The sequence below is a fragment of the Vulpes lagopus genome, chromosome 8 (genome assembly GCF_018345385.1).
Source record: "Vulpes lagopus strain Blue_001 chromosome 8, ASM1834538v1, whole genome shotgun sequence".
NCBI classification, from domain to species: Eukaryota; Metazoa; Chordata; class Mammalia; order Carnivora; family Canidae; genus Vulpes; species Vulpes lagopus.
Window position 1 is genome coordinate 71123492 of NC_054831.1, and position 12387 is coordinate 71135878.

General features: G+C 39.5%; 1 protein-coding gene and 1 pseudogene across 2 annotated transcripts in view; one reads left to right on the forward strand and one right to left on the reverse strand.

Moving 5' to 3' along the window:
• Nucleotides 1-2933: 2933 nt before the first annotated feature.
• On the reverse strand, nt 2934-3721 carry LOC121497571 (annotated as a pseudogene).
• A 3005-nt stretch (nt 3722-6726) lies between these two features.
• FAM107B (family with sequence similarity 107 member B) overlaps nt 6727-12387 on the forward strand; it is a 224793-nt gene continuing 219132 nt past the window's right edge. The window contains exons 1-2 of one of the 2 annotated variants that reach the window (XM_041766453.1): nt 6727-6853; nt 6943-7359. In XM_041766453.1, coding sequence (XP_041622387.1) covers nt 6946-7359 — 414 coding nt within the window. In that variant the 5' untranslated portion in view covers nt 6727-6853; nt 6943-6945. Of the gene's footprint in view, nt 7360-12387 lie in introns of both variants that reach the window. The other variant, XM_041766454.1, reaches the window with a different exon arrangement.

A 12387-nucleotide genomic window follows, 5' to 3' on the forward strand; every position in this document is an offset into this window, starting at 1 on the left:
ACCAAATGACTTCACTCACTCTTAGGTTAAGACCTAAGCCTTGTTAGTCTTCTCTTTAGAGAGATCACTTGAACCAAACCTTTGACTTTTATCTGTGACCCTGCCTAGAAATAATTATGTTGGTGCCATGTTACCCTGCAGGTTTTTTAAATTGAAAAATTAATATTTACATATGGTTAAAAAAAGTCAAACAGGACATACCATGAGAAGTGTTTTCTTCCCAGCCAGATGTTTAGTGCCCTCTCTCTAGAGGCAGATACTTCTTAGACATATTTCCATAAACTTTCTATGTAAGTATAAACACATACACGTATATATTTATATAGGCATATTTATAGATGTGTGCAAATATTTAATACAATTTGAAGCAAACCATATACCTTGTTTTTCAATTTGGTTTTGTCATTCAAAACATATCTTGGATATTTTCCATATTGCCATATGCAAATTACTACATTCCTTTCTTTTAAAAAACATATTAGAGGGATCCCTGGGTGGCGCAGCGGTTTGGCGCCTGCCTTTGGCCCAGGGCGCGATCCTGGAGACCCGGGATCGAATCCCACGTCGGGCTCCCGGTGCATGGAGCCTGCTTCTCCCTCTGCCTGTGTCTCTGCCTCTCTCTCTCTCTCTGTGACTATCATAAATAAATAAAAATAAAAAAAAATATTAGAATAATACATATGATTTAAATTTAAACCATATATAAAGATTTATAATAGAAGAGACTCATCTGCCTCACATCCTCACCTCTATCCTTATTTCCTTAAAGGCAACCTTTTTTACCTGTTTCAGTCTTTGGTTTTCTGGTGGATAGCACCATATCATAAGTAACATCTTTATGCTTCTGTTTCTTAATTTATTGAGTTGAAATATTACCTATTGACATTCAGGTATGATAGATGACCATTTATCCCGCTAATATGGTTTTGTCTTTACCAATTCTAGACATTACCATAAATTTTCTAGTAAGACAGGTGAGCATTTAGTTCTGCCCTATATCTTCCCGGTGGGGCTCGATCTCTATTTCAATTCCCCATCTGGTCACCTCAGCAGCCTCAGACACCACACATTAACTGTTCCTCTTTGCATCAACCATAGGGAGTCCTTCTGACTTTGAAATGTAAGAATATTAGCAAACCTATTCTCTCAACATATCACGGCCTCACAACCTTTCCTTTCTCAGAATCTCTCAGCTTTTCCTTTACTTTGGTATTCTCAAGTAGATAATGTTTTCACCCTATTCTGTAACCATAACGATCTTCTGTGATTTGTTGGTGCCTGTAGGTCATATACTGATTAGGACTCTTAGTAGCAAGTGACAGAAAACTCAGCTCATGCAAATGAAACAATAAAGGAAATCCAGGGGAAAATGTGGCTTATGCAAAACTTAGCATTTTCAGGACCCGTTTTTTTCTCTACATCTCTAAAATCTGCCCTGTGCTGGTTCCATCCTGGAAAAGCTCTCTCAAGGACACAAGATGTTGGCAGCTGCTCCAGTCTTATACTTTCTCAAGTTGAAATTGAGTTAATCAGTGAGAAGATGAGAAAGTTTCTTCCAAGCCAAATTTTGGGATTTATCCTGATTGGAACAATGTGTTCTCATGTATATCTTTGAACCCATCACTGTGATCAGGGGCTCTGGATGTTGATTACCTAACTCCCATTTCTGGAACCAGGCCCAAAGTTCTACCCAAAGGACAGAAGGAGTTCCCCAAAAGGAAATCAGGATGCTGTTACCAAAAGAAAGGAAGGAAAAGATACTGAGGCACCAACCACAAATACCCACCCTAGACCACAAACTCTAATGTCTGTAGTGTTCTGTTTACATAAACTTGTGAACTGACTCCGTGAAACATACAGAGAGTGGCAGTTTCTGTGATCTAACAGTGATGTGATAAAGTTTTTTAAATGTCATGAGCCAAACAAAACACATCTTTAGGCCTAATTTTGCGTGAGAGTAACCACTATGCAACTCTTGGTCTGTATACTAATTCTAAAAGTTGAAAAAATTGGAATAGTACTTATATTATGATAGCTATGTAAACAGTTTTCATGGCAGAGCAAATTAATGTTTTCAAATTCTCTGGGGCTCTCATTACCTCTTGTATGGCACCCAAAGAGAATGTTCCCAGTGTCAAATTGCAAAGAGTCTCCCTCCTTACTCTCCTCCCATTGTTCAGAATCCAGCTGCATACTTGTACCATACTTTTAATGGCAGATGTTGCTGCCTACCCCACTGCCATTCCCTCATTCTTCCTTGCTAGGATCTTTTCTTTTTCCTTGTTTATTGATGTTGGCAGTTCTCAAATGTCTTATGATCTATTTGTATTTTCACATGAGGGAAGAGTTTGAAGATTGGGAACTCTGTAAACGTTGATGAGACTCACTAACTTATGGGTTCACTTTAAGTGGACAGAAAACTCTTGGCTATAATGTCAGGGCTGAAATAAAGCAGCAGAAGGCCTTTATTCTTGGATAGTGACATCCAGGCTAGTGACCCTTGTTAGTTCTTTAGACAGTTCATCAAATAGTTTAGGCAAGAACTGATTAAGCAGGGTTTTTTTTTTTTTAGTTAGTTAATTAATTAATTAATTTACTTATTTGACAGAGAGAGAGATAGAGTAGGCAGAGGGGCAGGCAGAGGGGAAGAGAGAAGCAGGCTCTCCACTGAGCAGAGAGCTTGACTTGGAGACTCAATCCCAGGACCCTGAGATCATGACCAGAGCAGACACCTTACTGATTGAGCCACTCAGGCGCCCCAATTAGGCAGTTTTTAAAGATATGTTTAAATAAGACCCTGACTCCACACCTTAACTTTTATTTATTTATTGTTTACTTAGTTACTTATTTTATTTATTCACCCACTCATTTTGTAGCCTGCTTGCTGGTACAGGAAGGTATAGGAAACTTGACTTTCTTTTTTTTTTTTTTGGTGTCTGATCTTATTTATTTTGTCACTCTTAGAAAATCTCATTTTTCACTGGACTCAGACTTAGAGGTAGAAGCTCTCAGAGAGGACAGCCTCCGTCTCTTGGCAATCTGTTCCTGGCGTTTTTCTTTGGCCTCCTTCATTCTCTTGGCCAAAAGTTTAGCATATTCTGCAGCCTCTTCCTTATTTTTCTTAGTACGCTATTTCTTTAAAGCAATACGCCGACGTTTGTGTTGGAGGACACGTGGAGTAACAAGACGCTGAATCTTGGGTGCTTTGGTTCTAGGTTTCTTACCTTCTTTGTTTAGGGGCTTTCTAACAATATACTGGTGGACATCGTCTTCTTTTGACAGATTAAAAAGCTTTCAGATTCTGCTGGCTCTTTTGGGCCCCAGGTGACGAAGCACAGTAGTATCAGTGAGCCCAGGAATATACTTCTCCCTTTTTTTTCACAATAACCAAATTGAGAACACTGAGATTGGCATCCACAATGCAACCCCAAACAGATTTGCACTTCCTCTCTCCAGTCCTCCTGGGTCGGTAGCAGGAATGCCCCTTACTCAGCAGCAGGCAGACGCAGCCATGGGTGAAGACACCCTGCTTCATGGGGAAGCCTTGTTTGTCATTGCCACCACTGATTTGCACCATGTAACCCTTCCATTCCTCGCCCAGAGCATCGGCAGCAACTTCTGTGGCCATACGCTTCTCATAAAAGGTATGCAGTTTGTGCTCATCATCCACTTCAATGAGTTTCCGGCAGCCAGTGGCTGGGAAAGAGATATTCAGCTTCATCCTGAAGCAGCATACTGCCTCGGAGGCACCACGAAAAAGAGCAGAAACTTGATTTTCATAGACCTTCAATTAATCCCATATTTTCAGGCCTTCCCTTTTTTAATATATAATTTTTTCCCGTATTTTATTTGAGAGAGAGAGAGAGAGAGCATAAGTGGGGGGAGGAGGGGTAGAGGGAGAAGCAGACTCCCCACTGAGCAGGGAGTCCGATGTGGGACTCAATCCCAGGATCTTGAGGTCATGACCTGAGCCGAAGGCAAACACTTAACCGACTAAGCCACCCCAAGTGTCCTTCAGGACTTTTCTTAAGTTCCATTGTACCTGTTGCCCAAGCCAAGAGGTTCCATGTGGTTGTATTATATGGCTGTTCCATGCTGGCTTTCTGTTTTTTTTTTTCATTAATTAATATTTCATCTGATTTTTGCTTTATAGGAATTTATTGAGTTTTCTTTTTATGTTAATAGCCTTCTTCCTATTCTCTTTGTGAACTTAAGTCTTTAAAAAAATTCCATTACTATTATCTTAATAATTTCTCAGAAAGAGGATATAAATACATGTGCTTAATTAGCCTACCATATTAAACCTGCAGTCTTTACATCATTCTTTTTGATAGCTGCATAATGTAAAATTGTCTGGAATTTTATTTTATTTTTTTTGTTTTGTTTTGTTTTTTGTTTTTTTTTTTTTTTGGAATTTTAAAATATATATTAACCTGCCTTCTACTAATTAGCAGTTAATTTTGTGATTCCAAATACTGCTGCAATGAATATTTCTGGATATATCTCTATGCATTGTATATCTGTAGAATAAATTTCTAGAGGTAGTGTGTTGGATTGAAGGCTGTTGGAAAGCTCCCCTTTGGAGCATGTGTGTAGTTTTGGAAAGTGATATTGTATAGTGATTAAGTGCATGAACTCTGGGGCCAGGCTGCCTGGGATCATAATCTTGGCTCTCTTTCTTAGCAAAGCTGTGACCTTGGGCAAGTTACTTAAGTTTCTGTGTCTTGTTTTTCTAATGGGTAAAAATGAGAATTAATAATATCACCTTTCTCCTAGGGTTGTGAGGATTAAATGAGTTAATTTGTTGAAAATCATGACTGATAATAAACACTCAATAACCATTATCTGTTACTACTATTATTTTAGGTAAGACTTAGCTACCATGCTAGCTAAAAAGAAGCCACTGCCCTGCATGGGCTGGAGCTGGCACTCTGGCCAGAGTTCGTGAGCACAGGACCAAGAAGAGAAGGTACAAAAGGTCTGGGGAGGGCTCAGAGCTTTTTTGCCCAGGAGCCTACCAACTGTAGCCACTTGAAAGCTGCATTGTTAATTGCTGTCTCTCTAGTTTTAGACAGTGTTTGCCATATAGTTGAGTAAATAAATGAATGAGTGAATGAAACCAAGTTTAAGAATTATTTTTACTTCTTTTTAATTCCCTCTTGCCATCTGCAAGCCATCTTTGCTTTACTGTAAACATGCCTGGTAGGGAGGGGACCACAAAGGAGCCTGTGAGGGAAGCATCTTAAAGTCACTCTGCCTGAGGGGATCATAGTGACCACGGCAGGAGAGACAAAACACAGTTCCTAGGGCTTCTCAGGAACACTTGGTTGAGGAGCTTACTAAAAGCCTGGACTTCCCACTATCGTGGAGAGAGGGATTTACACTGCTTATACTTCAGTATTAAAGGGAGAATGATCCCTCACGACTGGGAAGTCTGGTATAGGTGGTTTAGCACAGGGCTTGCTACATGGTAACCTTTCAGTAATGGCAGCGTTTTATATTATATTTCTAAATTTTGCTAAAGACTAAAGTCTGCATTTGATGCTGTATCCACCTTCTTCAAGCTATATCTGACCTGATGTATGATGGCCATAACTGCCTATTCACTGCAATGTTCCTAGTACAGCTGTTATGTCAGTAAGATGATTGTCAGGTTGAGTGAGCCTCAGAGATCAGATAGGGTAGCAGTGATCTTAGACTTTCTACCAGTTCTTCTCAATAGCATAACCTTGTATTAGTATCTTGAAATTTCAAAGAATCATTTTCTGTCTCTGTGAAATGGGAGATTACTACTATAGTATCTACCACCTGTTTGGGCTTAAGAGCACATCTTGACATTAAATTAAAAGAGAGAGAAAATGAATAAATTAAAATGGGTAATACACCCTGAAATCTTGATCTGAAAGTCACTATTAATGGTAAAACCATTACAGTATTATCTTTCTCCAACATTTCTAGCAGATGCTTGGCTAAGGAAAAAAATGTCAATTTTCAGCATATTCTCAGAATATGGTTATAATTTATTATTTTTCACCATTCACACATTAATGTGTTGAAAAAACAGATCTAAGTTCAAAAGGAGGTTATTTTCCAAAATTAATATACACAGTAAATGAATAGAACACACATTCATACATACATACTTGTGTCAATTATTCATTTTAGCTAATTATTTTGTTTCAGTGTTGTTGAACATTAGTCTGGACTTAGCATGGGTAGTGAAAAAGCAAATTAAATAAAGACTCAATTATAGTTACCAGAGGAGGAATATGGATCCTAAAGCCAGGAAGCTTGTTTGAGGAAGATTCAGGAAAGCCCCTGTGACATCAAACCCAAACATGGAGCTCTCCAGACAAAAGATTCGAATCTACCTCCTATTTTAATAATGAAACAGCTGCCAGGGTCGAGGACCCTCTAGGGGTCCTCATTTGTGATGGATAACTGAGTGGTGTTTGTTTTGTTTGGGAGAATAAATATTTGAAGGGAGTAATAGAAGAAGGTTATGCTGCTGTTATGATGTTATTGATACACAGGCTGACGCTATTATGGCAGACGCTATCAGGCTACATTATCTTTATGCCTTCAAGGTAACCTGAAGCAACTGTCTTTTTACTTGGCACTACCTTACACTGAAGCGTCTGCCCTGCTGAGGGACTGTAACCCAAGCCAACACATGCCTCACAGACAGCTTTCTTTAGCCACTGACAGCATCAAGGAAGGAAGAGCGTGAAATCGCCCCGCGACAGACGCTTCCCGAAGGGGAGTTGGCTGCTAAATGACTCCAAGGGAGGGTGGCACTGCCATCTCCTAATCTTCTATTTAGGAGTAACCACTAGAAAGCCCTTCTCTTCAGGCAAGGAAATAGTTACTATAAGGAAAGTGGAGGTGATGTGAACCCCTGGAAAGTTTTCCTGCTTTGAATTTTGCAATGTTTCCCTGCAGGTCATGTTCACATGGAAAGCAAGGCTCACCAAAAGACTGAAATCTCCATCTAGGAGGATGCATCCCTTTCCATGCTCAGCTCTGCTTGCTTGTTTTGGGAACACAAGGGAGAATGCACCCTTTGATCAGTCCAGCACAGCTGATACTCATTCCACCATCTATATTCAGCCCATGGCCAAAGCGAGCAGACATGCAAGTCACTCAAAAGGGGAAGAAGGAATTCCCGAGAAAAGGCGAGATTCTGGCATCCGTTCAGAGAAAAATGGCAGCACAAATCTGAATTCAAGTAACCACACTGTCAACCAGCCTGCTGAGACCCCTGAAGATTCTCCTGGGAACCCAGAAGATAAGTTGGACTGTGAGGCAGTTACTTTCCAGACTTCTATCCCCAGACCATCAATTATTGAAATGCCAGCGGTGAGTTTTCCCAATGCTATTATAGAAGGAATGGTGTTGGAGGAGTGTTCTTATCATTTGGTGGATGCCTTCAGGAAACAAACTTGTCTAATGTTAGTGAATAATATGTTGAGGGGAACTCTTATTGGTGAGAGGAAGTGTGTAAAGCCTTTTAAATTATCATAAGGACCTCAAAGGATGTAAAGGGAGGCAATGACAATAAGCACTGGGGCCTTAGCAATGGCCAAAACTGGCCTTTAATTAACTGCCCATGGTGCTTCGGAGTCAACAGTGTCTCAACAGGAGATTAGGGGTAAGGTAGTCTGGGAAAGCTTTTTTGTTTTGTTTTTCTTTTTTTTTTTTTTAACTGGTACATGAGTTTATTTATATGAATATCTACAATATAAAAGATTTAATTATAGAATTAAGGAATTTCCCCTACTTAAAATGGTACCAAGGCAGTTTGGGAAAATTTGGAAATGATGATCATTGTATATATAGTAGTAAAGAAAGGAACCAACCTGTAAAACTATTCGTAATATGGGTGTTCCTGCAATAGTTTCCCAACTCAGGCAGGAGAATGAAGCTATTAAAAAAAAAAAAAAGTGCTGCTCTCCAAAGGCATCATGTTGAGATATTTATTTATCTGTCTTCTTGTTGGGGACAATACCGAATTTTAATTGTTGACTATTCTGATTGGATTGAGCTATAGAGCCATGCTGAAGTTCTTGGTAATCTCAAGAGACAGGGTTTCTTGAATGCTGTTTTCCAGAGATACCTCTTGAGCATTTTTCGGTCATATTCCTGGCCAAGTAGCTTAGGACCAGACTTAATAAACTGAGAAGTCTTTGTGGATCCATTACTAAGATACTCCAATTTTCAAAAATCACTGTTTTCCATCTAGTTTAACAAATCATATTTTGTCTGACTTGCTGACCAAGAGGCCTCATTAGTATTGAAAACTGCTAAACAGTGAAGATAAGGTTAACACATGTTTTTAAAACTAATTTCATTTGATATTCTACAGGCTTATCTTAAATTACTGAAGCTTACCCCTATTGTCTAAATCTTTCTATTTTGAGATTGGACAGAGGATTTCACTCTGTTATAGCAAGAACTGTAGTGGTTTGGGGACACCTGGCTCTGTGGTTGAGCGAATACCCCTGGCTCAGGGCATGATCCTGCGGCCTCAGGATCAAGTCCCACATCAGGATCCTTGCCTGGAGCCTGCTTCTCCCTCTGCCTACATCTCTGCCTTTCTCTCTCTGTGTCTTTCATGAATAAATACATAAATAAAATCTTAAAAAAAAAAAGCACTGTAGTGGTTTGGCTCTCCTCCCCACCCAGCATCACTAAATCAAAACCCAAAACAAGCAAACAAACAAAAGCAAAAACATGTATTATTCAATTTTCAGTTTGTATCCACGTCCAGATGAAGATATTGTTAGCGGTATCATAGTAGGCTGAGTGGACATCCTGGCCGAGTTTTTATTTATTGCATCTTAAAAGACCCAATGATGTACTGGTTTAATGAGCTGGAAGGTTCTGTTGGGTAGAGATTCGAACATCCCAGGACCCACCCTATATTGCTAAATATAGCAGTGAATACAAAGGGTTGATTTATCTTCCTATCTTAGTGGCATATGTGACACAGGGACTCAAAGTAAATACGCATATTCAAATATAACCAATTAAACACAGTGAAGTAGCATCCATATTTATTGTCCACTAGTATGAGCAAGTCAGAGGTGACACAGGCCTTATGATGGAACCGACCCCAATGTAAGGTTAAATACAAGTGTCTCAAGACACACATAAGATAGGTTGAAGGAGGTTGGAAAAGTACACTGTAGTGGAGGTGGAATTTGAGATTGATTTAGAAGGAGGGTTAGGATTTTTATGGCAGTGATGAATGGGAGGACACTGCAATAAAAAAAAATTGTATGAACAAAACCATGGATGTGGGGGAATGTAGCTTAGGGATATGTACATCAGATTGGCTAAATTGAAGAGATACCTGGAAGGGTAGATTGAAGCCAAAAGTGAGATGTCTTGAATGCTATGGTCAGAAGTGAACTTAGAAGGCAGTGTGGAAGCTTTGAGAATTTTGGGCAGAGAAGTGTCATGCTTAGGATTTCATAAGTACGATGGGTTAGAGTTGAGAAGACTTGGAGTTGAGGTCATTGTAATGATCTAGGCTTGAGGATACTGTAAAAAAGAACAGCAGGGAGGTGAAGTGGGAGGACCAAAGAAGAAAGGACCACAAGGGATAACAAATGCAGTAGTTGTATGGGTTTCAGACCGCGTGAGGAGGGAAGTGAGACCAAACTGGGAGTGATGAAATGAAAACATTATAAAACTAATGCCAGGCTGTATGGGAAAAGTGGGTCCTGTGGGGGTGGTATATGGGCATCCTATTATAGTTCAAATGGAGAAAGCGAATATTTACAGAGCATTTGCCAAATGTCAGCCATTCTTCTAAGTGCTTTATAGGGAGCATCCCGTGGACCTTGGTTACAGTGAGGTGCATATTCTTATGATTCCCTGACACTTAGAGAAGGTAAGACACTTGCCTAAGGTCACAGAGGGAGGAAGTGGTAGAGCCAGGATTGAAACTCAGCTCCTTATTATTGCTTGTATGGTGTTTGAGGATTTACAATCAAATATTCACACATGATCTCACTTCACATGCAATCAAATTAAATTTGTGTGTGTATGTGTATGTATTTATATGTAAATGTATCTGTGTATATAACCATCATCATTATTATTTGCTTTTTATTAATTTGCTTAACCTCTTAAAAATCTTAGACTAATGGTATTAACATTATGGAAAGGGACATTTTCCACTTCGCATCCTGCTGATGACAAGACTTGTTGATGACATGGTGGGGTTGTTTTGAGATATTCTGATTAAAAGTGCCATGGGACTGCCCAGAATTTTCATTATCTAGTAATTTTTGTAGTGATGTGTTTCCCCTCCACAGATGAGCTTCTTTTATTACAGCCTTGCCTGGAGGCAAAAGTATTTCCCCGTTAATGCACTGATCCTCATTATTTAAACTGGCTTGGTAGAGACAACAAATAATACTCTTTTTTAGAACTCAGCCTTACAATATAACCATAGCTAAGAAATGGGGACAAGTCCTCCTCTCTAATTTTAGTTACCTAGTTCAGACAAGAGGGTGATTCTTTAAAATCTGAAGCAACATCTGGTCTGAGAGGAAAAGCTCAAGATAGAGAGGCCAAGTGAACTAATTAAAAAAAGGTTTTTGTTTGTATAAATGTATGTGCACATATCTGTATTTACGAAGTGATACCAATTAGTCTTCAACCTTTTTGTGGCCATCTCTTCCTTGTTCCAGGCCTGAAATCAAGGTGATAATAACCCTAACACTGGAATGTTTTACAACTCCTGCTATCTTCAGATTGTACTTTTTTTTTTCTTAGTGGTCTTGCAATTGAAGTGTCTAATAATTACTGGGATTGTAGAGTCAATGAAACACAGCAGTGTGCTATTTATTTTTCTGGCTAAGAGTTATTGTGTTCTTATGTGCCAGGACAGCCCTAGCCCTAAGGAAAAAGACTGAAGATACAGTTTGTGACGTTGCTTCCATTCCAGTGAGAGAGAGTAAACTGTTGGTGTCAATGCAATATGAGAATCATTATGTCTCAACAATGGACATCCAGAAGAGTACATGGAAGAAGCTCCTATCTTAGCCTTGGGAAGACTAGAATATATGGAGGCGAAGGGTTTCTACCTTATTCTTTTAAAATTGGCTTCTTAGTTGAATGGTGCTATTTTTCTCACTCTTCCTTCACAATGCTGGCAGCGTAAGAAAGACACGGTTTCCACATGAACTAGCTTCAGAGGAGTTTGGTAGTTTCAGAGACTTTCTACAGCAGTGGTTTTTTATCCAGTTCTTATTCTATAAAGTTGCCTGCCTGACACAGGAAGAGAAAGTTAACTGTGGGTTGGGAAATCATTCCTGGGTATTTTTTTTAAGATTTATTTATTTGAGAGAGAGAGAGAGAGACTGCACATGCACAGGTGCAAACTGAGGGGGGAGCAGGGGGAGAAGGAGAGAGAGAATCTCATGCAGACTCCTCGCTAAGCACAGAGCCTGATGCAGGACTCCATCCCTGAAATCATGACCTGAGTCAAAACCAAGAGCTGGACGCTCAAGTGACTGAGCCACCCAGGTGGCCCATTCCTGGGTATTTTTGACTAAAAGTTCGTTTTCTAAAAAGGAAGGGAAAACAAGGCCTATCTTGCAGTTGACAACTGCATTGCTTTTTATAATAGGCCATTTTTGCTATTAGACAGAGAAGTGGTAACCAAGACTTTCCTAGAGTCTACGCTTGACTGTCACTGCTTTTTAGGGTCTGAGTAATACCAGTTTTGTCAGTCATCCTTCTGTAAGATGTAGTTCCTTGATACTCATACTTACAAGAGCCTGATGTATAAATCAGAACAACTGTTTAGTTGTCAGCCTTGAAATTGTCAGGGTAGGGCTTACTAAGCCATGTATTTTTGCCACAGGAAAATTATACATAAAGAGAAATGATAACCAGAAAACTGGTTGGAGAGTAAAGATTCAGATGGGGTACTTGGGTGGCTAAGCAGCAAAGTGCCTTCAGCTCAGGTCATGATCGCAGGGTCTTAGGTTGAGTCCTGCATTGGGCTCCCTGCTCAGTGGGGAGCCTGCTTCTCCCTCTGCCCTTCTCTCTGTCTCACATGAATAAATAAAATCTTAAAGTATGATTCAGAGGAAGGAGGGAGACTACATTTTTAATTGTAGTAAAATATATAACATAGAATGTATAATTTTAGTTATTTAAAAATATACAGTTCTGTGGCATTAGGTATGTCCATAATAATGTGCACCTGTCACTATCATCCATCTCCAGAACTCTTCATCTTCTGCAACTCAGACTCTATATTCATAAAACAGTAACTCCCCATTCACTATTCACCCTTCTCCTAATCCCCTGGCAATCACCATTCTACTTTCTGTCTCTATAAATTTAATGATTCTCAGTACCTTG